The following is a 25,493-nucleotide window of genomic DNA, read 5'->3' on the forward strand; positions in this document are numbered from 1 at the left end:
TAATACTAAAATAACATTATTTTAATATTCTATTAGAAATATACAAAATTACAAATCTAAATACATTTAATAGTATGCTGCTTCATCATTGATCAATGCCAAATGCCAATTCAATTGAAAGTTCAGAATTTCAAAAGGCAAAAAAAATTAATTTTTTAATGTTAAAACCCAGCTGGTCGCCTGGGTTCACCCAGGTTCACGCATGGGTTCGCCCAGGTCCAACCAGGGTTCACCCCAGGGCCCTTGGGGTAAACCCTGGCCGGACCCAGGCGAACCCAGCACGAACCCAGACCCATGCGGACCTGGTCCGTGTTAGGGGCCTAAAACCCATGAACTCGGCAACTTAGGTTTAAATGCAAATTGTAATTGGAGGAAATAGCAAACTTAGATATATACACTGTGGACAGCTACACTGAAAAAATAGCAGGCCGTAGTTGATGCAACAATGGGACAGATTGCTGGAGGGAGTTCGTGGAAAACATAAGCCGTGGACTGCACTTGGCATTGTGCTGGAGACAAGACAGCAACGTGGTTACAGGTTCTTGGTAACAATTTAGAATTTGGAATACTGCGAATTTTCTGTTGTATCTGAATGTTTGAACCTGTAATGTTATTTTATGCTGGACAGAACACACAGTGTTAATAAATTCCTTGATAGTTGTGTAGTGACTGCCTAAGATTTTAATTTGTTAGAGTTATAGTTTCAGCATTGTATATATTTTTCATGGAAAGAATGTCTGCAAATATGTAAATAAAATGCACCAGGTGACAACAAACTACAAACTAGAACTGTGGAAGTTAAAAATCAGAAAATTGGTTGTGCAAAGCAACTGTTTGACAAAATTCCCTCAAACTATTTCTCTACCAGCAAAAGGGGCAGCCTATTGCAGTCACAACAGAGTCTTACCAAACCAAGAAAAATCAGTCACCCGAGGAAACCATAATAGGGCAGCCTATTATCTATTCAGAGTTCTTTCAATTGAACCATGGCAACAGAGGACATTAAACAATTGGCCAGATCACTCTATATAGCAGGCAGTAAGCTGAGTAATCTTTTCCAATCAGGGGATGAAGCCTTGAAAACTCTTTACAAGATAGAAGATAGTTTGACTCTTGTGAAGCAGTCATCTCATGAAATGATACAGTCTGCTATGTTACCTGCTATGGCAACCTTGAAACAACACAAATGATTAAAGCATCCCAATGGTGAGATAAGGTTGTTAGTTACTACTTCCTTGATGGAGATCATAAGAATCTCAGCACCTCAAGAACCTTATGAAAATAACATAATGAAGGAGGTACAACAACTAGTCACTGATAGTTTCCAATATCTTGGGGACATCAGAGCTCATCAATTTCCTAGAAGAGTTGCCATACTAAAATTATTTGCAGAAATCAGATTGAGTAATCTAATGCTTGACGTGGGATTGTATGACTTAATTCACACCATGTTCCACTATTTCTTGGTCACAATCAGGAAAGAGCACAATGAAGATATTATTGCAGCCATGAAGAGCATTATGGCTATAACAATTAATGAGAGTGATGCTCATTTCCAGCCACTTATGCATATGTTGTTAGCAATTTCAAGTCAAGAACAGGATGCTTCTTAATCTGCTTACAAGTTGGTCAACAAAGTGCTCAAATAATGTCAGCGGAAAATTGAAAAATTCAAGAAACAGATGACTGAAGATAAATTAATATCAATGGGCTTACAGGTTGCAAGGTCTTCCAAAAAAAGTAAGAAACAAATGAGGAAAGAGCAGATTTGTTTCACATGTCAGAAGGTGTGGGCACTTGATCATATTTGCAGAATTAATAAGGGAAAGGGCATATTGCAGCCAAGCGATGATAAAGGCAAAATTACAGGTGAGATTAGTGTCTTGATTCATGAGGAGCAAGCTGAAAACATTTCACCTGACATTGGGCATGCTAGAAGCAAACAAGATGATTGTTTCCAAGAAGCTAAGGATGTTGTTTTGGAGGAAAAATCAGTTGCTACAGGAGAGAGGTATACCAAACAAGAGGTATACCAAACTCTTTGTTGGTGATTTGCAGATTATTATTGATAAAACATTTGAGGAGAAAAACTTCCTTGATGAATCCACTTATGATCACAATGCTGTCTCATTTGTGCTACATGAAGAGTGCATGACAACTTCTAGAGAGACAACACAGAGTGATGAAGATAATGTTCTTACAGTTGAGAACAAAGCAGAAAATGAAAGGTGTGATAGCTCATATACTCTAGATGACTTTGAACAAAGACCATTAGCATTGCAAGATTTGATGGACAGATTATTGTTCACAAAGAAAAGGGTTGTACAAGTGTTAACAAGGGCAGATGATTCTCGCAAATATATTGAAGATCTTATGTGGAAAACCAAATTGATGAGAGGCAAAAAGGAATTTCATGTGGAGTCACTAGTACGCAATTACACACAATCAAAGAAGCACTTGAAAAGATGAAATCAGACTACTTGCAGCTCTTAATGGATAGGGATCTTGCTATCAAATTTGCGGAAGACAAGGAAAGTGAGATTGATGATCTCTGTTAGCAGCTAAGCATGGCTCATTTCTCTCTACACAAAACAGCAAATCAGATGTCTATTATGACTACAACCAAAGAACAGGAAGTTGATACAAGGGAAATGGAGATCAAACAAATAGTAGTTGGGATTGATGAACTCTTAAAGGAAGAAATGGGAGACAATGATCCTAGCAATTCACATACTAGAGACATCCAAAATGTTGATGAAAGGATTGAAGATTTCTACAAGGAAACACCTTGCAGCCTTGTAACTTCATTTGAAGAAGATGCATTTGATACACCACCACCTTTGTTCACTTGGGATGGACATGTGACAAGTCAAGCTTGGGTGAATTGTGATGAGCCCAATAAAAGTATAGAGGAGTCTAAACTTCTGATTTGGGACAGCAAAGGTTTATCTTTGCAATCACATGAGTTTGCAGCTTTTGCACATAAAAACATTAATGAACGGGTGTCCACAAGTGTTGGAACCCATAATGCGAGTATTGACCATAAAATTTGCAATGAAGAGGTGTTTGGAAGTGATGAAGATATGACACAAAGGTATGGTAGCAATTCTGAATTTTGTAAAAGCAGTTATACTTCTTTACACCATCATGAGGTACCAATTTTTTCACATGAGGATGTTGATAAGCAAAGTTTTTCTAGTTCTGAAAATTCTTATGATGATGATCAACCAATGGGTGAAGAAGTTGATTTAATTGATGACTGTAATGTCCCCATCCTAGTCAGGGACATTGGTTTGAGGAGTTAGCCTATTTTTGGAACCTTGTAGGCTAACAGGGTATGGATAAGGGGGTCAGTAATGCAGTATCTTGAGGAGTGGTCTGTCTATTTGTTCTAGTTCAGTGCTGAGTTCAGTTCTGGTCTTCGTTTCATCAGTTTTTGACATTATATGAGGATTTCCTAATTTTTAGGGAAAACTGCTAAAAATAGACATGGTTCTATTTTCATTGGTGTGGCGAACTGTGGCCCCAGCTTCTGACAGATTCAGTTTCTGAGCAATAATGAGAGAGATATGAATTTTTAAGTGGTTCCACAGGCAATTAATATTTTAATAAAATATTAATATAAAATCACAAAGTGCATCACTTAAATTTATTTAAGTGAAAAATTAATATCTCCTAAGCTACGCGTTGCTTTTAGGGTTAAGTTGGGAGCCCTAAAAGCAAGTTATGATTTTTAAATCCCTAATTGCCAAAAATCGTACTTTTTGGGTATTTAGGCAGCCAAGATGGAAATTAAACCTCATTCATTGATATGAAGCATTTGACATTTCTTCTGAGCACTTGGCTATGGCGGCTAGGGTTTGGACCTGTTTTGGAGAGCGTGCATTCTTCAGAATTCAGTAGAGATTGTGAAAGATCAATCGAATTGTTGCAGCTTGGTTGGCTTCATTCAGAAGTCAAATTGAATTGAATTGAGGCAGATTTGGCTTCTTACAAGGCAGATTTGTTGTAGGTTTCCTATTTACTGTTTTGTTGATTAATTCTTCTGTGGTTTGGAGGCTTCTTTTCCCAAACACACAGCTTGCTCATTTATTGGCGCCATCTTCCACTGTTTGGGTGTCTTAACATTAAATAAGAGCAGATCTGAATTGTTTCAGAATAAAAATCAGAACTTTGTAAGTTGCTCATTGAATTCTTTTAAATTCAATAAATTGGCTAAGGACCTCTGGGTATGCTTCTAAATTCTCCAGTTTATTGTTTCAATTGATTAAATTCATGTATTATTTCAATGTGTTGCAAATTAAAGAAACCCCCTTCTGCAACTTCTGTCTATTCCTGAAAGACCATCTTAATAATTAAAATTACAAAGAAGATCTACAAATTACAGCAGGTTGAAGAGTTGAGCCAGCAAGGGTTCATCACAATGACACTTGTAGTAAAACAGATTTTCAAGAGTTATCAGTGTTGGGCAATAAAGGCGTACACACCTCATTCTTGAGACTGTCATCTATTCCTCTTGATATGGCAGCAGTATATTGTTGCTTGGTGACTTCATACCCTTTGAATTCTTATGGGTCTGGTGGCTGTCCTAGTTGGAATCATATAGTACTCCCTGCTTTTACATTGAATACATCAACGATTCAGTGGTATGGGAGTGTTGATGAATGCTTCTCTTGGATAGAGGTGGAGTGTGAGAGGTTTTTCTTTGATTGGCATTGGTTTGGTGACATGTTTGAAATCATTTATGCTACTGATCAGAGTTATGGCAGCGAGGTAGGGTATTCCTTCATGTTGGTTTATTGGCATGAGGGGGTTCATCTTCATCTTGTCTGGTTGTTCTACATGCATGGACGGTTACCCCAAGGCGATTGGTTGACAAACTCTTTCATTACTTATAGCAGGTTCTACAAACTGATATGGGATCCAGGTAGTGACATGTTTGGTGCATCGACTCTTGTGGACCAAGATATGCTGCTACACCGTGGGTATGCAGATGTTTCAATCAGTGTGGCGCAACGGATTTGTAAAACAGTGTTCCTGAGGATGGTTTGGGATCCTGGTATTGGTATGCAGATTTATGATTGCTTGAGGCAACCAATCTTTAAAGAGGGAGGACTGTAATGTCCCCTTTTTGGGACATTAGGACATCCATTAAATAATTAAGTTTAAGTTGTCTAAACATAATAACTTAAAAGACAACTTATTTTAATTATTTATTTAAGAAGACTAATGTGACTTTTTATGTCAAACATCAAATTATAAAGTTAAGTCACTTTATTAATAGAAGGGAATTCCAAGACACAAGAAGTGGGCAAATGAAGAGTCACGGGTTGAGTTATTTAATAACATGGAGAGGCTCATTTTGGCATGTTGGGTTATATGTTTGGAGATTGTTTCTTTGGAGAGTTTCTGGGAAGCTCTAGTTTTTCAGTAGGTTTGAGGACGCAAACCTTAGAGCTTGGAGGCAGTGGACGGAAACCCATTGTCAATTGGAGTTATCATTCAGGTGGCTCACTTTGTGCTTCAAGTTTTATTTGCTGGTTGTCCAATCCGACTGTAAATGTTGTGGCTGGGATTGGTAATTTTTGCTGTTGTTCTATTGGGGATTTTAATGCAATGTTTATTTTAATTTTTCAGAACTAATATTTCAGCCTGAAAATTAATGAATATCAGTAAAATTTGTTGGTGTATTGAAATCAGTTGCATGTGAAATTGTTGTTAATTTTTCTGTGGATCTCTGGGTGAAAAAATTGAAAATTAATATCCCTAGGGGGATATTTCAGGGACAATGATACCCAACATGAATAACAAAGGATATGGCAGATGAATATGCAGGTCACAGTCCAGTAGGTGAACAAATGGTCAGAATGTGAGGGTAAGGAAGGTCTTGATGACAACAACATATGGCAATCACTATCCTTAAGATTCTCCTACACCAACCTAACGCCATCCTAAGCAGCCAAGCATCTTCAAAATTGTTTTCCACATGGCCTATATACATGGAGAGTGGTTTTTGGTAGTTTAAGAAGGTGTCATGAAGCAGTTGAGAATTTGAAGGGCGGTTGGAAAGCGGATGAGAGCATCTCAAGAGGCTGTTTGAAGAATCATGATGGTGAAGTGCAGATATATGAGTCTACATGACAAATTAAAAGAAGACAAAGTCAACATTCCTCATGTCCTAAGCCACCTATGAAATCCAGCATTCAAAGAAAGATAAAGACAGTTTTCCAGTGCTCAAAAGTGAAGGTTGATCAAGTCTAACAATGACATTTGTCTTCTAATCATTATTCCTATGTTGAAAAGTTTTAAGGAATGATTCCTAGGCTTAAAGCCCATGCCTAGCTTCAGTTTTGGGTAGTTCTTGTTGTTTATAACTAGGGAAAGATGGGTTCGGATTGCCTTAAGGCAACATCCGAACCCATTTAGGACTGGGTCCTATCCTTAAGGGGTAGCGTGGCCCCAAGACAAGTCCAGCCCCATCCTCCACGCTACACCAAAAAGGACTCACGCCACAAAATATAAATTGGCGCCAAAAAGGATTGAGGCCGACCTTGGTCAAAAGATCCATATAAATAAAGTTAAAGTGCAAACACAATTCATCATCAATGCAATCAGCGAATTAGCTCTGCTAATAAAAGTGTGAATTTATCCAAGGATTGTGCAAACTTGTCAAGGATTGTGTGAACTTGTCCAAGAGGATATAGGCCTCTTTTGGTGCAGACTTGAAGTGCTTAGAAGTGCAGATCTGACATACAAAAGGGATCTGATCTAGAGAAGCAAGCTAAGTATTGTATTTGTGCAATTAAGCAAGAATATATAATCTGACCTATGGGTCTTTAATGCTGGGTTTTTCCTCCTTGGAGGTTTTCCCAGGGTATTTGCGTTTGTCTCTTGTTTACATGTTTCATTTCTGAGTTTACTGAATTATGGTTCAATAAAATATTACAAATCTGATTAACAAACCAGGGCATAATTAAAAGACATAAATCTGATTACTGATCTAGGGCACAAAATTAACATGGTATCAGAGCTAAGGTTATACTAACCCTCAGATTTCAGTAAGCTCTTACCTTTAGGTTGTTGTTCGTCTTTTATTAAGATAATGACAGGGTTGAAGTTAGAGGGCATCATCGGATCCTCATCAAGGAGTCATTCTTTAATTCATTGTGGAGATTCAAGTGAAGAGCCAAAGAAGGAAGTAACTGATATTTCTCCTTTCAGATTTTCAGATCTCTGGAATGCAAAGTGTATACTGTGGAGTTGTTACCTTATTCAGACCTTCAAAGTTGTTGATTTTCAGAATTGGTCTAAACCCTAGATTGGTATATATTTCATGATTCTTAACCCTTGATGTGATCCGATCCAATTTTAATAATGATTGAATCTTTGATGGTATGGTAGATTTATTTGCTACTAGACATGCAACTACTATTTTGTATTGCTAACAAAATCAGTTGTATTCCCACCAATCTTCAAACCCTAGCTGACTGTGCTAAGGTACATCAAGAGGAGATTGCGAATTATGGCTTTTGAAGATAGACTACAAAGATAGTTTCTTTTGGGGAAGCTTTCAGTTCCAGTATCAGTGTTATCTAAACATCAACAGGTGCATTTTTCTTAATTCTTTATTAACTTTGTGATGAGAGACTTTATGATAATTGAAGGTTAAGTATTCCTGTTGAATAACTTTGTCAATTTGTTTACATGGGGTTTCTTTGTCAAGTTGTAATAATAAGGGTTTCATTTGCTTCTTATGGGTTTGTGTTTACTTAGTTTTGTAAAACCCTTGTTGGGTTGTGTGAAAGGAAAATGATATTCTCTTTGAATTAACCCGTGTTGGGCCAATCATGTTTTGAGGTTCCCTGTGACAGGTGTTTATCCTTGTAGGTCTGCAAGCAAGTTTGTGCATGTGTTATCCTGAGTTAACATCCTTATATCATCCCTGTTGCATTTGAGCTCATGTCATTAAATGTTGTGACAAATGCAGTTTTATTATGTGTCAGTTATCTGTTAAAATAAATGCATGACAGGTTGCTTTCAGTTAATTGGTTATGATGATGCTCTTTCCTACATAATAGAAGTTAGAATGTACTATTGATTTCTTAGAATTTTCGTTTTCTATCGATAACATTTATTGGCAATCTTGTTGTGTAATCTCTTGATGGAATTTATCCTCATCTTATCTCAACAATTGTGCTATGGGTCCACCTTATTGAAAGATAGATGGACAGGGTCCTTGAGATTAACATAAAAGATTGATTGTGCAGAAGTTAAGGAGGAGCGCCTCCTTCTGAGTTGGTATACTCTAACCTATGTTGTTGATTACCTTTTATTATGAGTATTAGTATGTAATTCTTTTCTTGAGTCAAGCATTTTTCAATTTCATCATAGAGTATGATTTCCTATCCCGGAGTACAAGAAATTGATTGGATCTTTCAGTGGCTTGGAATGCTTCTCAAACAGGGCATACTAAATCTTCAAGGGAAATTATTGGGATGGGCATACACTCAAAGGAAGTTCAAGTACTTTGGAAGCTGTGATTGGACACAGCTGCTGCTGAGAGGGAGTTCCAGCTATTTTGGTATATCTTAAGGGGTTATAAGATTCAGGTGTGCAAATTGAGAAAAGCCATGTATGGCCTCAAACAGGACTCTCGTGCTTGGTATGAAAGAATACTTGATAAGTTTAGAATTTTGTAAAATGATGTTGACTCTAACATCTACTTTAAGTCATCCAATGATGAAATGCTAATTATAGTTCGATATGTGGATGGTTCATTTCTTACTGGTAAAGATGAATTTATCATTAGATGTAAGAAAGAACTAGCTTCAGAATTTGAAATGAAGGACTTAGGTTTAATGCATTATTTTCTAGGTCTAGAAGTATGGCAAAAGTCTAACGAAATTTTTCTAAGTCAAGGAAAGTATACTATTGATATTTTGAAAAGATTTAGAATGATGGATTGTAAACCCATGTCTACTCCTATGGAATCTAACTTAAAGAAGTTAAGTGTTTCTGCAGCTAAGTCTGATTTTGCAGATCCATCAGAGTACAGGCAGTTGATTGGATCACTGATGTATCTAGTTAACACTAGACCAGACATATGCCTTGCAGTGAATGCTCTTAGTCAGTTCATGAGCTTGCCCAAACATGTTTATCGTGTTGCAGCCAAGCACATCCTAAGATACTTGCGAGGCACAATTGATTATGGGCTGAAGCTGCTTAAGTTCAGATTGGTCAAGAAGTATTACGGACAAGGAAAACTCTTCAAGCATTCACCCACTGCGATCTCTTGGACCTACAGGGACAGTCCTCAGTTGCATTAAGTATTACTGTAGATAAATACATTGTTGCAAGTGTTGCATCAAGAGAAGCAGTGTGGTTTCTCAAAATTCTTGTTGTGCTATTTTGATTTATTATCAGGGTTGTATATTGATGCCTGACAATTTAGTGTTTTATGGCAGGACAATCCTATGTTGCGGATGTTCTCACCAAGTCTCTTGAAGCTTGAGATAGACTTGGAGCTGTGGAGAACACTGCCTTGGTTGAGAGGGAGTCTCAACCTCTGTGATACATTGTGTTGTATCAACCATCCTCTGCAGGCAATGTAAAATGGTAGAAAAGATCCTCTCCATCCTCTGTGGGCAATGTAAGGTGGATCCAATCTATGCTTGTGTGCGAGCTGGAAGACTATGTTATGTAGTTCCATTCTATGCTTGTGTGCAAGATGGAAGACTACAATATTCTGATTATGTCTATTCCATTTCTTGCTTGTGTGCAAGATGGAAGATTATGATGTTACATTCTTCTTTGGGACAAGACTGAGGTAAAGACAATGAATGATGGATGTGCGTGATTGATGGCATGGAAAAACTCCATGATGTGCATGAATAAATTGTGTATGTATTCATGACTTGCAAGTGTGCATGTTAAAGTTTGAAGTCATCCTCCACAAGCATTACAAGATGGCTACTATGGGATATTGTGCAAAGAGGTGCAAAGAGGCACCATTTAGCTAAAGTATATTAGCACTGATGAACAGGTTGCAGATATCCTTACCGAACCCTTATCCAGAGTGAAGTTCGAATACTTCAAAGACAGACTTGGTATTGTGGAAAACTGAACCCTGATTGAGAGGGAGCTCCAATCTCAGTGACTCTATCTGCAACACCTTGATCATTCTTTGCTTGTGTGCAAGAATGAATTGTGTCCAATCTATACTTGTGTGCTAGATGGAAAATTGTAATTATGTAAAGACCCACTTGTGTATTACACTTTCTATGCGTGTGTGCTAGAACCATCCTATGCTTGTGTGCTAGGTGGAAGATGTAATTCTATGCTTGTGTGCTAGATGGAACTCTAAAGGTTCAGATTATGTATTCTCTTCTTCCCTAGTTAAGAGGGAGTGTTGTTTATAACTAGGGAAATATGGGTTCAGATTGCCTTAAGGCAACATCCGAACCCATTTAGGACTGGGTCCTATCCTTAAGGGGTAGCGTGGCCCCAAGACAAGTCCAGCCCCATCCTCCACGCTACACCAAAAAGGACTCACACCACAAAATATAAATTGGCGCCAAAAAGGATTGAGGCTGACGTTGGTCAAAAGATCCATATAAATAAAGTTAAAGTGCAAACACAATTCATCATCAATGCAATCAGCGAATTAGCTCTGCTAATCAAAGTGCAAATTTATCCAAGGATTGTGCGAATTTATCCAAGGATTGTGCGAACTTGTCCAAGAGGATATAGGCCTCTTTTGGTGCAGACTTGAAGTGCTTAGAAGTGCAGATCTGACATACAAAAGGGATCAGATCTGGAGAAGCAAGCTAAGTATTGTATTTGTGCAATTAAGAGAGAATATATAATCTGACCTGTGGGTCTTTAATGCTGGGTTTTTCCTCCTTGGAGGTTTTCCCATGTTATTTGCGTTTGTCTCTTGTTTACTTGTTTCATTTCTGAGGTTACTGAATTATGGTTTAATAAAATATTACAAATCTGATTAACAAACTAGGGCATAATTAAAAGACATAAATCTGATTACTGATCTAGGGCACAAAATTAACAGTTCTTGCACTTTTTGGCCTTGCATTGTAACTGCTGAAAATTCCTTCTGGCAAAAGTATTCTACTGTAACTCAGAAAATCAGTCTTAGGAATGAGAATAAGCAATGTAATTTTCATTTTCTACTAAGTTTCAAAGCATTTTCAGACTTATACTACTATAAAGACACCTTTCAGCAATAAGATTTCAGTGATTTTGCCTTCTCAATTACTTTCCCATTGTGTGCAAAATAGTGATTGATGAATATTATTGTGTTTTGCAAAATAGTGATTGATAAATATCATTGTGCTTTCTAATGTAAAACCTTAACGTATGTCTCATTCCAGCACCTATAGGCAGAAAATGTACACTTTATGTAGGTTGTAAGCTGTGTGACAGTTGCAAACAGTTATTTAGTTGTGAAAACATCTCTTCTCCTTCAAAACCTGTTGAAAACTCAAACCTCCTTGCAAAACATTGATGTATTGATGTATGAAAACACTTGAGTTGTATGAAACTGAGTTGATTATTGATACATTGTGAGTCCAAAACAGCAGTACATGTCATAGTCATTTGGTGCACCACCCAATTAGATCTTAGGTTTCATTTCTCGCCCCTTTTCCCAGTGATTTAAGTTAAAGTAGGTGAGCTCAAGGGAACCAGCCCTCTATGGGGGTTCATTTCCATCACAGATTACCCACAACCTGGGAATGATCTCATGTTGCACTAGATTGCTGAGTTGATAGCTCAGCAAAGGGTGCAATCTTTAGCGATAACAGTAACAACTGGACATAGAAGTTTTGCAGCACAAAGACCTAACACATTAAACAAGTAACCCCAAAAGAAAAACGGCCTTCAAACTGGAGAACCCCAAACAATATGCAGAAGCCAGAGACGTATTAGCTCAGCTATAGGACACTATCAATGAGATTTGAGTGTGGAAATGAGTTGAGGCAAAAGTGTCATGGGAATAAAAATTGGCCTCCCCAGAATTCAAAGCTGACTGATCCATTGCAATAAAAGTGACAGTGACCTTTGCTTCTCAGGCCAGAGACCTAGACTTCCTGGCTAATAACTTTGGATCAATAGATCCCTCCAGGCAGAGGCTCGTGAGGCTCTCTTATCACTCAAATTTGATTGCCAATATATTAAAGGCGTGCATGTACCCAACACCCACTATCTGTTGGAAAGCAGAATGCAAACAAAATAGAAATTTTTATATGTTGGGAAATAAGAGCAAAATACAGGGGCAATAAATAATCTCATTGCACTACACTGGTTGTCTGAGTTACAAACAACCTGATATATCTGTCACCAAAATAAAAAAACGATCTACCATTATGTCAATAAATATATAGCAGACCTACCAGGAAAGCAACAATTGATATGAACACAATTGAAGCAACAAGAGAACATGAGATTGCAGCAATTGTGCATGATGTACACCCATTTGTTTTATGTATGTATAGATTAAAGAGAAAGTAGAGGAAGGAAGAGAATAGAGATGTACATAGAGATATGCCATTTAAGAATGTTCAAAAAGCCCATGATACTGTAAAACATTAATGAAGTATGCTAAAACCATGTTGCTCTATGTTTACAACGTAACTATATTTAACTAAATATACTAGCCCATGTAGCTGTCTCATAACTTCCTCCCTGCTTGGGGGAAATTATCCACTATTTCAATAGATGATCAAAATCACTTCATAGCTCACGAATAGCAACAATGGAGTCTCCAACTGGATGGACCATAGAATCTACATGTTGAGTGACAGAAATTATAACACCTCATAATGATATATTATGGAGAATATAATGCTGAATTCATGCCAGTAGGAGCCTCTTATGAAGTTTCAAACCCTAGATATTGATAATCTACACAGAATAAGATCTCGATACTGCAAAGATAATGATGTAATTGTGTGTGGATTGCATCCATAGAATAGTACTCAATCATAAAGTCAATGAATGCAAATTAGTTGGAAATAAATGAAACTATAAGTAGGAAATGATACTAACATTGACGCTGTGAAATGTTGGAATTGGAGTTGTGAGAAAACTTGCTGAAGATCAAGATGCACTCTTCATTGAGGAAGGCAATAGGGAGTTCATCATTGCTTTGCAAAATTTCTAAGTGATCTGAGGAAGAGAGTGGATTCTAGATGGAAAGAATCCTATGGCAATGGTAGTGAAGAAATATTATCAATTTCCTAAACACTACTGGGAAGTAAAGTTGATAAACTCAGTTGTGTAAGATAAACTATTTAGCTAGCTGGAACCATCGTGGAGATGTTGTACAGTTCATTGTGTGATTGATTCTGCAAAAGCATAATCTAGAGCACTCTCATCATTTCTTGCATTAGTTGGGTATTATTCTCAACCTACCCAACCAGAATCTGTTCAAGAGAGCCAGTATGATTGACAAGAATCTATTCACAAGTTCTAAAACTCACCAAGTCTTGTGAGAATTGTTGTAAGAATTCCCTTGTAGTTTTGAAGCCATTTTAGATCAAACGTGGGATTAAGAAAGAGAATACACAAAGGTTTTACAACTGCTGACCTCAGTACAATGTCTCTAAACAACTAGATCTGAAAACAACCATCTCAATGCAAAAGGAAGAGCTTTACTCTTTTATCCTGATTGAAAGAAACTGAAAATTTCCTTCATTTTCTATCTAGGTTGCCATTGGAAAACAAACAATGCAATAGTTTCAAAAGATAAACGTGTGAATGGCCTTGCCAATAAGAGGAGGATCTTCAATAATGAGTGGCAAACATTGCATTTATAAGCAGCTGTAGGTGTTCATTTCTTCCATCCTGTTTGAGTATTCTGTAATTGTGCAAGCTCTTCTTCAGCTTGGAATTGGTTCTATGTTTGGATGTTTTGTCATTGCTTCTGAGATGGATTATGCCATATGATCATGCCTGTGGCTGCATAGAATGTTAAAAGTGGTTGAGAAGAAAGTGTTCATGGCTTTGGCTTGATTAATTCTTTAGGGGCCAATACATGCAAGGCTGCAAGCAATATGTGGCAAAGATCACAAAGCAAATGGGAGATCTATAATAGCTCCACGAAGATGGTGCAGTTAGCAGCAGCTCATTGTGGAAATGATCACTGACAGTCTATATGGTTGATAGCAGGTTGCAGGTTCTAACAGCTCCAAGGGGTGAGGAGAAACATAAGCTTCACACCTGATGGTAGTAGTACACTTTCAATCTGATACCCTGTTCGACATTTATGCATATTATGTAGGTATAGAGTAGGCACATTAATTGATTGACTGGAAGTACCTGCAATCATTGCTGGAAATGCAAAAAATGAGCTTTGCTGAAGCGATTGGAGATCTATTCAGCAAATGCAACTGACAGGTGTCGAGAAAAAATCAGCAAAATTTGGTAGCTTAATCTTAGAGTATGTCAAAATGGGAGCTTTGGAAAAGGGTTTGGCAATCCATTAAAAATAGTTGAAAGCAAACTTCTGTCAGATGTAATATTATGACTTCCCAGATGCACATGTCGATAAACCAGCAGCACCTCAACAGTCCAATAATTGCAAAAAATTTCTGCTGCAGTCCTAACGTGCCAGAAATAAGATAACTGGAAATGTATTTGTGTGTGAGTAGTTGTGGTTACCCAAATAGACACATGCAAAAATGGCTACAGCAAGGATGACCTCAATATTTGAGTGATATTGACGAGGGGTAAAAGGAATTAACCCCTTCCCTCCATAGATAGAGAATGGCAAACTGAAATTGTATCTCGGATTATAAATTTGCAATGCATGGCTAAAGCAAGGGTGGCCTCAAATCTTTGAGTGACATTGAGGGGTAAGAGGAATTAACCCCTTACCTCCATAGATAGAAAATGGCAAACTGAAATTGTATCTCGGTTGTTAAATTTGCAATGCATGGCTAAAGCAAGGGTGGCCTCAATTCTTTGAGTGATATTGAGGAGGGTTAAAAGGAATTAAACCCTTGCCTCCATAGATAGAAAATGGCAAACTGAAATTGTATCTCGGTTGTTAAATATGCCTCGGAGAATATCAAATAGGACAAATCACATTTCTAAAAGGAAAACTACATCCTCAATCTGTTTTTATCAGATTTTTATCAATTCTTTTCTACATATTGCAGGCACCAAGCCTCAGGCTCTGGTTTGGCTCATATTCCAGTTTTCTTCATCTTCATAGCAGTGACCACATCCAGACAATTTATATTTGTGCGTGTCAAATTCACTGCATTAATAGTTTTTGAAAGAGTTTGTGTAATTAACCCAGACTTTCAAACCCATTCATACTTGATCAGCACCAGATCCAATGTCGGTTTGTTGATACTTCTAGTTGTGTTGTATTCATCTGGGTTAGTTGGACAATTCTGTTGGAATTTTAACCATCTTCCAGGGAAAGCAATGTGTGTATTCAACTGCTTGTATGCTCTCAATACATAGGGCTTTCTTCTAGATGGGTTGAGTTCATTGGAATTCTTGTAATTGCATTCATGGCATTGCTTATAATTCCTTTCAGCAGTGCCTAGCAGAGTTGGGGACTCAATGAAAACCGCTATAGATCCATGATCCATCAATAGAAAATAAAAATAAAATCTTTTTTTAGGCAAAAGGTGCAAGCACCTGAAAATATATAAATATTAGCTAAATAAAAAAATTGTTTTATCCGTACCACTGTTAATAATTGGATCCAAAATTCACTTTTTAACAAATTATTTAATTTAACTAGTAAATATAAACCACTGAAAGTTTCAGGATATTTTTTAAGTATTTCTTAGCTTGTCATGTGAGAGTTAAAATTTCCAACACAGAAAGATCAAGAGTAAAAGATCTGAACCAACAGTTCTTAAACAATCCAAAGCACAAACAGTTTCGAATTGCATTCAAGAACTGCTCCTTACCAGCCACACCCAGTTCAAGCTGATGGAGAACTAGCAATCATCCCAGTCTTTCTTGCATATGCGAAAACACCACCAGCCTCAATCACAGGCCCAGCATCACCAATAGGCTTCAGAGCGTACTCCTTTTCGGTGGTATGGTTGATAAGCTTATTTCCGTCAATCTCCACAGTGACAATGTGACCAGTCTCGCATTCTTCACAAACCCTGCACTCAGTCTCCACCGGGTACAACTCACCAGTAGCCACACAATTCCTGAAGAATATTCTAGCATAGGACTCTGCCAAAACAGCCTTCACTCCTGCTGCCCCAAGTGCCACAGGGGCATGTTCCCTAGAAGACCCACATCCAAAATTATCGCCAGCAATAACAATAGGATATTTTGTCTTAGCCTGGCCCTTCTCAATGAATTTCTTCTTATACTTATCATCAGGAAGCCCGATAAAGGCATAACTGCCCAGTTTTTCATATTCCTCTGGTTTGGAGGGAACTAGGGTTAAATATTCTGCCGGGATGATTTGGTCAGTGTCTATGTTATCGTATACTACAAAACATTCTCCATGAAAAACCCTTTGCTCAGGAGCATCAGAGGATTGAGATGTTCCTATTGCCCTTGGGGGATTTAATAATGTAGGGTACACAGATTTTCTCAGGTTTTGGGAAAATGATAATAGTGATGTAAATGCATTTTTTTGAAAGAAATGCAAGGATTTCTGGGGGCTGTTGTGCGGAGAAAATAGCTTCGAACAAGAATTAACAGGATGATAGATGCATTTCTTACTTACAGATAATGACTGGAAAGTGTTTGCAGTCGCCATTGCCATTTTCCCGAAGTAAAATCTTCGCATAGAATAAAATGTAAGACAGAACTCGATATATTAAACAAGTTTTGTTGTGCACGGAACTACTTCAACATTACATAACTAAACAAATTACACTGACATTTGACTGAATATTTGAACGCCTTTTTAGTTGACAAGGAGACTGAAATAACTTGTGTAGTGGACCGTGTGCATACAAGGCCAGCTTCTCGAAGGAATCTACTTTTCCCACTGCCCCGCTATTCGATACCTTTTGATGAACGGATTTATTTCCCAATCTGTCAAAACAGCGATAAGATCACTTTTTCATTGCAGGGTTTTTATAACGTCCATAGTCTATGCTATCTACGGATAGCCAGCAAAGTATTAAATCCGAAAACTATTAAAGAAGATATCGATAATAGTCTACCGATTTAATTTCTTGGGATCTTCTATTATGTATGTTATCAAGAAATCAGCAATTTCTGTAATCTTTTCTTCTTTCAATAGGTTATTCAAGGTGTTCATTTTAGCGTTTCAATATTATTGATTTGAATATCTTTTGTAAGCCGAACACTTCAAATGTAATGTCATTTCATTTCCACCATCTCTTGAATGGTCACTCTAGTAACCAAGTTGAAGTCATGGTCTTGGCTTGGGGGATTAGGTTTGCTCTCCATGGGCATCAGGTGTATCGACATAGAAGGGGACTCTAAGCTCATCATTGATACTGTCAAAGGGTGGAACAGGCTCAATTGGACCATTGAAGGCTCCATTAGGGACACTCTCAGACTTATTTCTGGGCTTGACTCGTTCTGGATTATGCATGTGTTTAGGGAAGGGAATGGGGTTGTTGATGCTCTTGTTGCCCTGGGGTTAACTAACACTGGTCTAAGATGTTGGAGGAGCCACACTTATCTTTCGCCTCATGTCAACTTCCTTTTAACGAAAGAGAGAATTCAAACTCAAATTGATGATGAAGCTCTTATTTAGCCTCATTGCTACCCTCCTCACCTCTGGGTATCCTGGAAGGAGTTATTTTTTAAATTTGAATATGGGGAATATTTGTAGGACTACTGCCAGTTATATGTTGATAGGGACTACCAACTCGGCCACAAAAGGTGAGGTGATTTTTCGGTACACTTTTTGGGGTCACCATATAATGATGTATTGGACAGGCAATGATATGATGGGTTCCAGGCTGAGTTGGATGGTTTTAAAAACTTGTCGTGGGCAACTGGTGCCACGTGCCCCCAAGATCATTACTATGCGTGTTATTTTTTATTCTAGGAATATTTCCTATGTGCCTAAAGTCATGTCTCAATTCCTGACTTATGGCTCGCACAAGTCCCACATTTCCAAGGTTATTAATGGTGATCATTTCGTCTTTTTGTGCCTTGATTGTCACCTCAAGCTAAATTTATCCATCCCTTGCAATATTGACATTGTTTTTTTTCACTAAGGGTTGCATATGTGACATCCTCTACGAGGTCTTGTTTATGACGTATGCTAAACAAGCTCTCTCTGCTGAGGAAATGGGGGGTGATAGAGTATGCTATGAGCCTGACAAGCCCGATGATTTCAAGAATGACCCCCTCGTTTGGAATTAATATGTTGAGGGAGGAGTGGTTGAGTTTTTGGAGTCCCTATGTGGCCACGACAAGCAACTTTCATCCCAATTAGTTTCTTCTTGGTCTGGGCAGAGAGTCACGGTGGGTGGTGTTTCTTTTGAAGTGTCGGAGGAATCCATTGCCCAGGCGACAGGTCTTGCTTTGGATGGAAGGAGGTGGAAGCGCACTAGCCATATTTCTAACAGTGAAGGACTTAAACACTTCTTTAGAAGCAGAGAGGAATCGGCTAAGTTGCATGGAGGGTTTGCCCGTGAAGAACTCAGGCACCCAAGGAGCCAAATTTGCTTGATGGTGATGAAATACTTCATGTTGGAAGGTTGCTTTAAGGTATTCTACTACTACCACCTTCCCTTGCTTAACCATTTTTGTAATAATGACTTGTTGTGTCTGCCTTTTTTCCTCTTGCATTCTCTCCAAACTTCTGTGAAAGATACCCTTGATCCCAAGCATGAGGACAAGCCACCTGTCTTGCTTCACCAGGGTTTAATCTATAGGATTTACAATTATCATCTGGCTCTTTGCCCTCCTTGTATCCTTATGTTGGTCCAACCCCCTACCATGACCTCTCTCCTGCTTTCGACATTTTCTTCTAGCTTGATTATACCTAGGTTTTTCCAATTTTCGTCGGGTGTCCTTGCGGCTGCTCATTTTCCTACCTCTGTGTCTACTCAATTCCATCACTGAGATAACCCCTAACCTGGTGCCTTCTCCCTTGACCAACAAATCTCTCACCCCCTCTAAGAGTAAAGGGAAAGCCCCTATGAAACGGAAAAGAATTATCATCGAGGACAATTCTTCGTCTAAAGAATTTGAGGAGGAAATCCCTTCCCCTTACACTAAAGGCAGAAGGAGGTCATGCAGGTTGGCATCAAAAAGCTCCTCGAAGAAAAAGGCAAAATCTAAAGATGTCTTTGATCCTGACGAAGGCTTGATTGAGGACGCGGGGGGGGGGGGGGACCTTAAAGATTTGGGTTCCTCTGGGCCCCTCAATGAGGCTACTAATGCTAAGTCGGATATGGAACCTATGGTGACTATCAACCTAGTCGACTTGGACGAAGTGATGAAAATGGTGGAACCGGATGATTTGGGGGCCTAGGGGACCAGAACTCCTGTTGTGGATTTGGCTAAGACGATGAAGATGGGAAAAGTGGGCCCAGCAGTGGAGACTGTGAACAGGGAGGGTGATGAGAACGAGAATGTGGCGGACCTGGAGGACTTGGGAGCCCAGGGGGTCAGTGCTCTTGTTGTGGAATTGGCTAAGATGGTGGAAATGGAAAAAGCTGACCCGATGGCGAAGACTGTCAACAGGGAGGGTGATGAGAAAAATATTGATATCCCCCACGGGATCCCGACTATGGAACAACTCAAAAATATATGTACTGATGTTATGGATATTTTGCAGGGGATTAAAAACCTGGGGTCGTTGATGGATATGAAGGCCATTCTTGAGGAGGTCAAGGTTCTGAAACATAAGGTGGAGGCTAGGGATTCCCAGATTGTTTGTCTCAATAATTTATGCTTGCAGGTCCTTCATAGGTCGACCCTCATTCTCTCCCTCCTGAGAGAGCCTACCGCGGACAACGATGTTGACAAAGATGAAGCCAGGGAACTTTAGAAGTTCTAGTTTGATGATTTTGAAAAATGTCATTGATAGGACTGGGGTTCACAAGTCGACCCCTTAGGTCTTGTGTTTTTTTTTTGTGTGTTTTGGGATGCTTTCCCTTATTCCTTGTTGTTCTGTTCTTTTTGCTATTTTTGGTTCAGAAAGACTCTAGTTATGGATGTTTGTTGTTATAGTGTTGTTAAGTGTTTTTAATAGTTTAAACTATGTAAAGGGTCAATGCTCTGGTTTTCAGTACTTTCTCGATCAAAAACAATATTTTATATATACCCATTCTTCTTTAGGTATCATCCATCTTTCAGTTTCACATTTGAGCTAGTGTGAACTAGTTCTTAGCTAAGCCATTAACATTTTTGCTTTCAATTTTATTTTCGCTCTTATGTAGTTCTTTTGAGTATTGTCGTACGTGGGATTAAAATGTTTGACATAATATGCTCTTTCCCTCCCAAGTTATCATGTTCACATGGTTTCTTTGATTTTTTCTTGGACGTACTTGTTTATTTCCCCTTTGTTATTGCGACACTCTTTTATGCAAATACCCCACTTGTTCATCCACTTGTTTTTTTCATCCACATGCTCTTCATTTTATCTAATTTCTCTATTCTCGTCATCTTCGGCCAGTGATGCAATTCCATTTTCTCTAATCTTCTTAAATCACTTAGCAATCAACTCATAGTCAATGCCTCAACCTTTAAGGTCCTTACCTTAGCCAAGGCAAACTCATAAGAAATAGAATACTTTATTTTGAGGCTATGTGTGATTAAATACTTTTATAATTTCTCTATTTATCTCCACTTTCTTGTTGATGTGTTGCTACCCCAAACGTCACACTCATATAGCACCATCGAAACCACTGGCAGCCCAAAAAGAGATTTTTTAGTTTTCCAATCCCATAATTCAACTCTTCTGCACCTATTTTGTAATGAGTATAAGGCTTTTCATCCCATTTGTATCCAGTTTGCTCTACATATTTCCCAACTGAGTTTATTTTGAAAATCAAGGCCAGAGTACTTGTAGTCATTGACCACTTGCAAGGGGCTACCATCAAAAATAAATTCTCAGTAAACCTTCTTTTCTCTTTCGGATAAAGATCATGACCTTGGTTTTGCGAGTATTCACTTGCATTTCTACTTCTTGGCAAAATTATTCAAGATCTTTCAAGTTTTTCATCAAATCACAAGTTGTTTTGGCCATAAAAATAAGATCATTTGCATATAGAATTTATGTTGGTTGTCTAGGGTTGGTTTCTTTATCGACCGTGGGTGAGGTCATGTCCCTAATGTTAGTAGCAAATTAGTTCATCATTCACTCTAAATAGGCTCAAATTCAACAACTATAATAAGGAGGGCATTCAACTGGGAGTTGGGAAAGCATAGGAACATTATAATTTATTGTACCATCCTAAATAATGGGGATGGTTCCGAAGTGATTGATGGGATGGAGCATCCAAATTAGTTAAGAACCAATCCTGCATTAATGAAGGAAGGGTTCATAGGACCCCACTGAGAATAAATAATATAGGGTAGTTGGAAATATGTCACCCTTTACACCCCATGTTCAGCCTCCGGAAGTCCACCATCTTGAACCCCTGGTGGTTAATTAGGCATTTCCATCCTTCACGAGAGTAGACTAGTCTTCCTTTCGGAAAGAAAGAAACAACCGGAGTCAGTGCCTTCCATAGTAGTTGTTCGCTCTCCTCATGCCATCCTGAACCAGGAACTACAGAGGGGAATTCCACAGGAAGGGAGTTGGAGGCAAGACAGTTTGTTCCCATCCCGGGGAGGGTGAAGAAGCGATGGGAGGGAAGGTAGCTTGAGCTCAAGGTTGGATACCCCCCTTTAACGACAAGCAAGTTTCTATCCGACTCCCCAGGCAATAGAGTTCAATAAGAGAAAAAGTTGTCGTGCTTTGTGAAGTGTATCTGTACCTGCAAACACAATGCACTCAATAAATTATTACAAGCAATGGTTAGTGAATTAAATCAAAGAAAGACAAAACCATAGCTAAGCGATCTATCGCCTCCTAGTAAATGCGAGTATGAATTTTGCTCTCAGATCTTGGTATGCAAACTCTAGTGACTTGACTACACTTAAATGGAGGATTTAAATGATGAAGATGCATGATCTAGCAATGATAGCATGATTAAGCTACATGATTTCATGATTATTCTAGAAAATGAACTAAGATTAAGATACTATTAAGCTAAAATTAAGCATGATAACATTGCTAAGAATGATAAACTAGAAGCTAGATGCCTATATTAACAATGCATAAGATGAGATGAAATTGGGACCCTTTGTGCTCCAAAATGAGGTATATTTATAGGATTTCCCAAAGCTAGGGGTGAGGTGGCAGGAATCAACGATCAAGATTGATTTGAAGATATCAATGGTTAAATTGGAGGTGGGTTGGCAAAGGGGTTGGATTAAAGGGAACATCTGTCATCTCTATGGTGACAAGTGTCAAGAGGCTTCTAGAAGAGGTTGGATGAAAGGGAACACTTAGTGACAAGTGTCAAAAAGCTTCTAGAAGAGGTTGGATGAAAGGGGACATGGGGGTAGGTAGAAGGGGTTAGGTTTAGGAGAATTTGAATTTAAAAATTCAAATAATAGGAAAAGGCTAATTAATCTCAACGACTCATGAATTTGAATTATTTTAATTAATTAGGGATTTAGAAGAAATGAATTTGATGGAGGGAAATTAATTAATTTGAATTAATTAATCAAAGGGGGTTATTGAAATGAACCTATTAAATAAATCCTTAGATTTATTAATAAGTAGATGAAAGGGGAAATTTAATCAAATTGTTGATGAATTCAATTAAATTGGGAAGGGAGATTAATTAAATAATTGCTTATTTAATTAATTATCTTCAGACCATTTTTAGGTGTATACATTTTGACCCTCTTTGAAGCGAGGTGTGATGACGTGTTGATTCAAAGAATAATCTCATTTTGATGATGATATTGGTTCGATAGGATGCCCCAGCTCTTGAATGCTAAATTTTGGTACAATGATGCCCCCTCAGGAGATCAATTGAGATAATTGATCCTTGGAGTTTTTGCAAAATTGATATCCCGATTAGAAATGATTTGATTTCTGCAATTGTGGTTGATGAAAATGTGAGTTCTTCTATTAGCTTGATTGCTTAGATGGTAAGATTGAAAAATCTTGATTGATAAGATCGAGATTCAGTCTAGTTTCGGGAAGGATTCATCTTGTATAAGACAACGATGATCAAAGCGTCTGGTTTCAGGAAGGATTCATCCTGTATAAGACATGATCAAAACGTCTGGTTTTGGGAAGGATTCATCCTGTATAAGACATGATAGGATCGATTAGGTTTGATTGATTGATTTGATTTGATAAGGTTGATTAGATAAAGAACTGACAATTTGTTGATATCAAGTTGCAGAAATATTTGGATATGCTGATTGTTGATTCCGTTGAGGGAGATAGGATAAGATTTGGGTTAGGTTGACAATATCTAGAGAGATATGAGTCATTTGTCTGATTGTGTATACACTTGTGATTATGCTTTGATGATTCCTGCGATAGATTTAACCTTGGATAAAAGGAGCTTGTAGGATCACATGCAAGAATGAAATGCAAGCTAAAATACAAATGAAATGCAATGCGATGACCGGACCAGTCACTGGATTATTTTGCGTTTTGTCATCATTGAGCTTTTGAAATGTGGGAAGTGAGTGCAAACATAGATGGTATAATTAAACCATGATGACCTGAGCACTTCTTTCATATATTTTGATGTAGCAAGTTAGCACAAGCATCAATGTATAATTGAACCGAGATGACCTGAGTGTTGCTTGCGTAAAATAGGAAATATTAATCATTTCAATATGCAAATCAGAAATGTCTTCAATGATACTTCGATGATCATGTCCCGAGACAAATTTGCACATGTTAATGATTAATTTTCAAACAACAGACAAGAAAAATATCATGTTCCTTCCTTGTTCCTCTAGTCCAAGACATCCTGGAGTCACTCAAAAATCATGATAGCAAAAAGTAATATAGAAAAGTTGAACAATCATGTTACAATCATAATCCAAAAAGATATTATCCACTGAAAAGTGTGTGATGTGCTTAGATTGATTTCATGATAGCTTGATAGTTGATAGTTTGATCTTGTGTTCAATGTTGGATGTGTCTCAGTTTTCGCTTGATAAGAGTTGTCTAACCATTTGTTCTACCTGTTTGATTAAGCTCAAAATGATCCAAAGTTTTGCCCCCAGCTAGGTGTAGGATTTTGCCCCAAGCCTAGAAACAAAGTCGTTATGATATACCCAATGATCCAAACCATGGTGAGAGAGTAGCTACGATTGCCTACGTATGTACAAATGCTTATGATGGTTAGCACTGAATGAAGATGAATGCATGCAAGCAGAAAAATGCATGAACTAATAAATGGAAGAGCTTGTGGACAAATAGCGTCTGTCTGCCAGGTTTTCACCATCTGTTTTTATTGCACTTTTTCTAATATTTGATTTTTTTCTTTCTTTTTTTTTTTTTTGGGGGATTTTTTTGGATTTTTCTGCTTTTTTTGTTTTTCTGATTTTTCACTGTTTTTTATTTTTTCTGATTTTTCAGACGTTGAATTTCTTTAGATGCATGCTATTGATAGGTTCATCTAGCTGATCTTCGTCCTGTGTTGATAGCTGATATGCTCCTGACCCAAATACTGTTGTGACCACAAATGGACCTAACCAGTTTGGTTCAAACTTTCCTTTCTTTTCTCGATCTACCTGGTTGCGTGGATTTTCCTTTAGCACTAGTTCTCCCACTTGAAAGACTCATGGTTTAACCTTGTGATTATAGCTCTGGCACATTCTTTGTTGATAAACCTTTAGATGATCAAAGGAATTTTGTCTTCGTTCATGGATCAATTATAACTCTTACAATCTAGATACTCGTTGTTCTTCATCTAGGATGAGTCCTTTTAGTGATACACATAGAGAGGGTATCTCTACTTTGATTGGTAATATGGCTTTTGATCCATATACAAGAGAGAAAGGTGTGGCACTTGTTGGTGTGCAGATACTAGTGTGGTAGGCCCATAGAGCAGGGTTTAGTTGAATATGCCAATCTTTTCCAACATCATTCATTGTTTTTTTGAGGATTTTCAGAATAGTTTTATTAGATGCTTTTGCCTGCCCATTTCCCTGTGGATAATACGGTGTGGAGAATCTGTGTTGGATTTTGAACTTCTCACATAGCTCTTGTACATCTTGGTTCTTGAATGGTTGCCCATTATCAATGATAATGGTCATTGGTATTCCATAGCGACATATGATGTAATTCAAGATAAATGCAGCAATTTGTTTTCCTATGATATTGATGAGAGGTACTGCTTCAATCCATTTTGTAAAATATTTTGTAGCTACAAGGATGAATTTGTGTCCATTAGATGAAAAAGGATTTATCTTTCCTACAAGATCGAGACCCCATTGACAAAAAGGCCAAGATGTTTCTAAAG

General features: G+C 37.9%; 1 protein-coding gene across 2 annotated transcripts in view; it reads right to left on the minus strand.

Annotated features, from left to right (window-relative positions):
• LOC131857317 (3-isopropylmalate dehydratase small subunit 1-like) overlaps positions 1-17,099 on the minus strand; it is a 39,765-nt gene extending 22,666 nt beyond the window's left edge. For both annotated transcript variants that reach the window (XM_059209640.1, XM_059209641.1), the window contains exon 1: positions 15,948-17,099. In XM_059209640.1, coding sequence (XP_059065623.1) covers positions 15,962-16,792 — 831 coding nt within the window. In that variant the 5' untranslated portion in view covers positions 16,793-17,099 and the 3' untranslated portion in view covers positions 15,948-15,961. The remainder of the gene's footprint in view (positions 1-15,947) is intronic.
• Positions 17,100-25,493: the final 8,394 nt, after the last annotated feature.

Source organism: Cryptomeria japonica, chromosome 8, assembly GCF_030272615.1.
Source record: "Cryptomeria japonica chromosome 8, Sugi_1.0, whole genome shotgun sequence".
In the NCBI taxonomy this organism is placed as follows: Eukaryota; Viridiplantae; Streptophyta; class Pinopsida; order Cupressales; family Cupressaceae; genus Cryptomeria; species Cryptomeria japonica.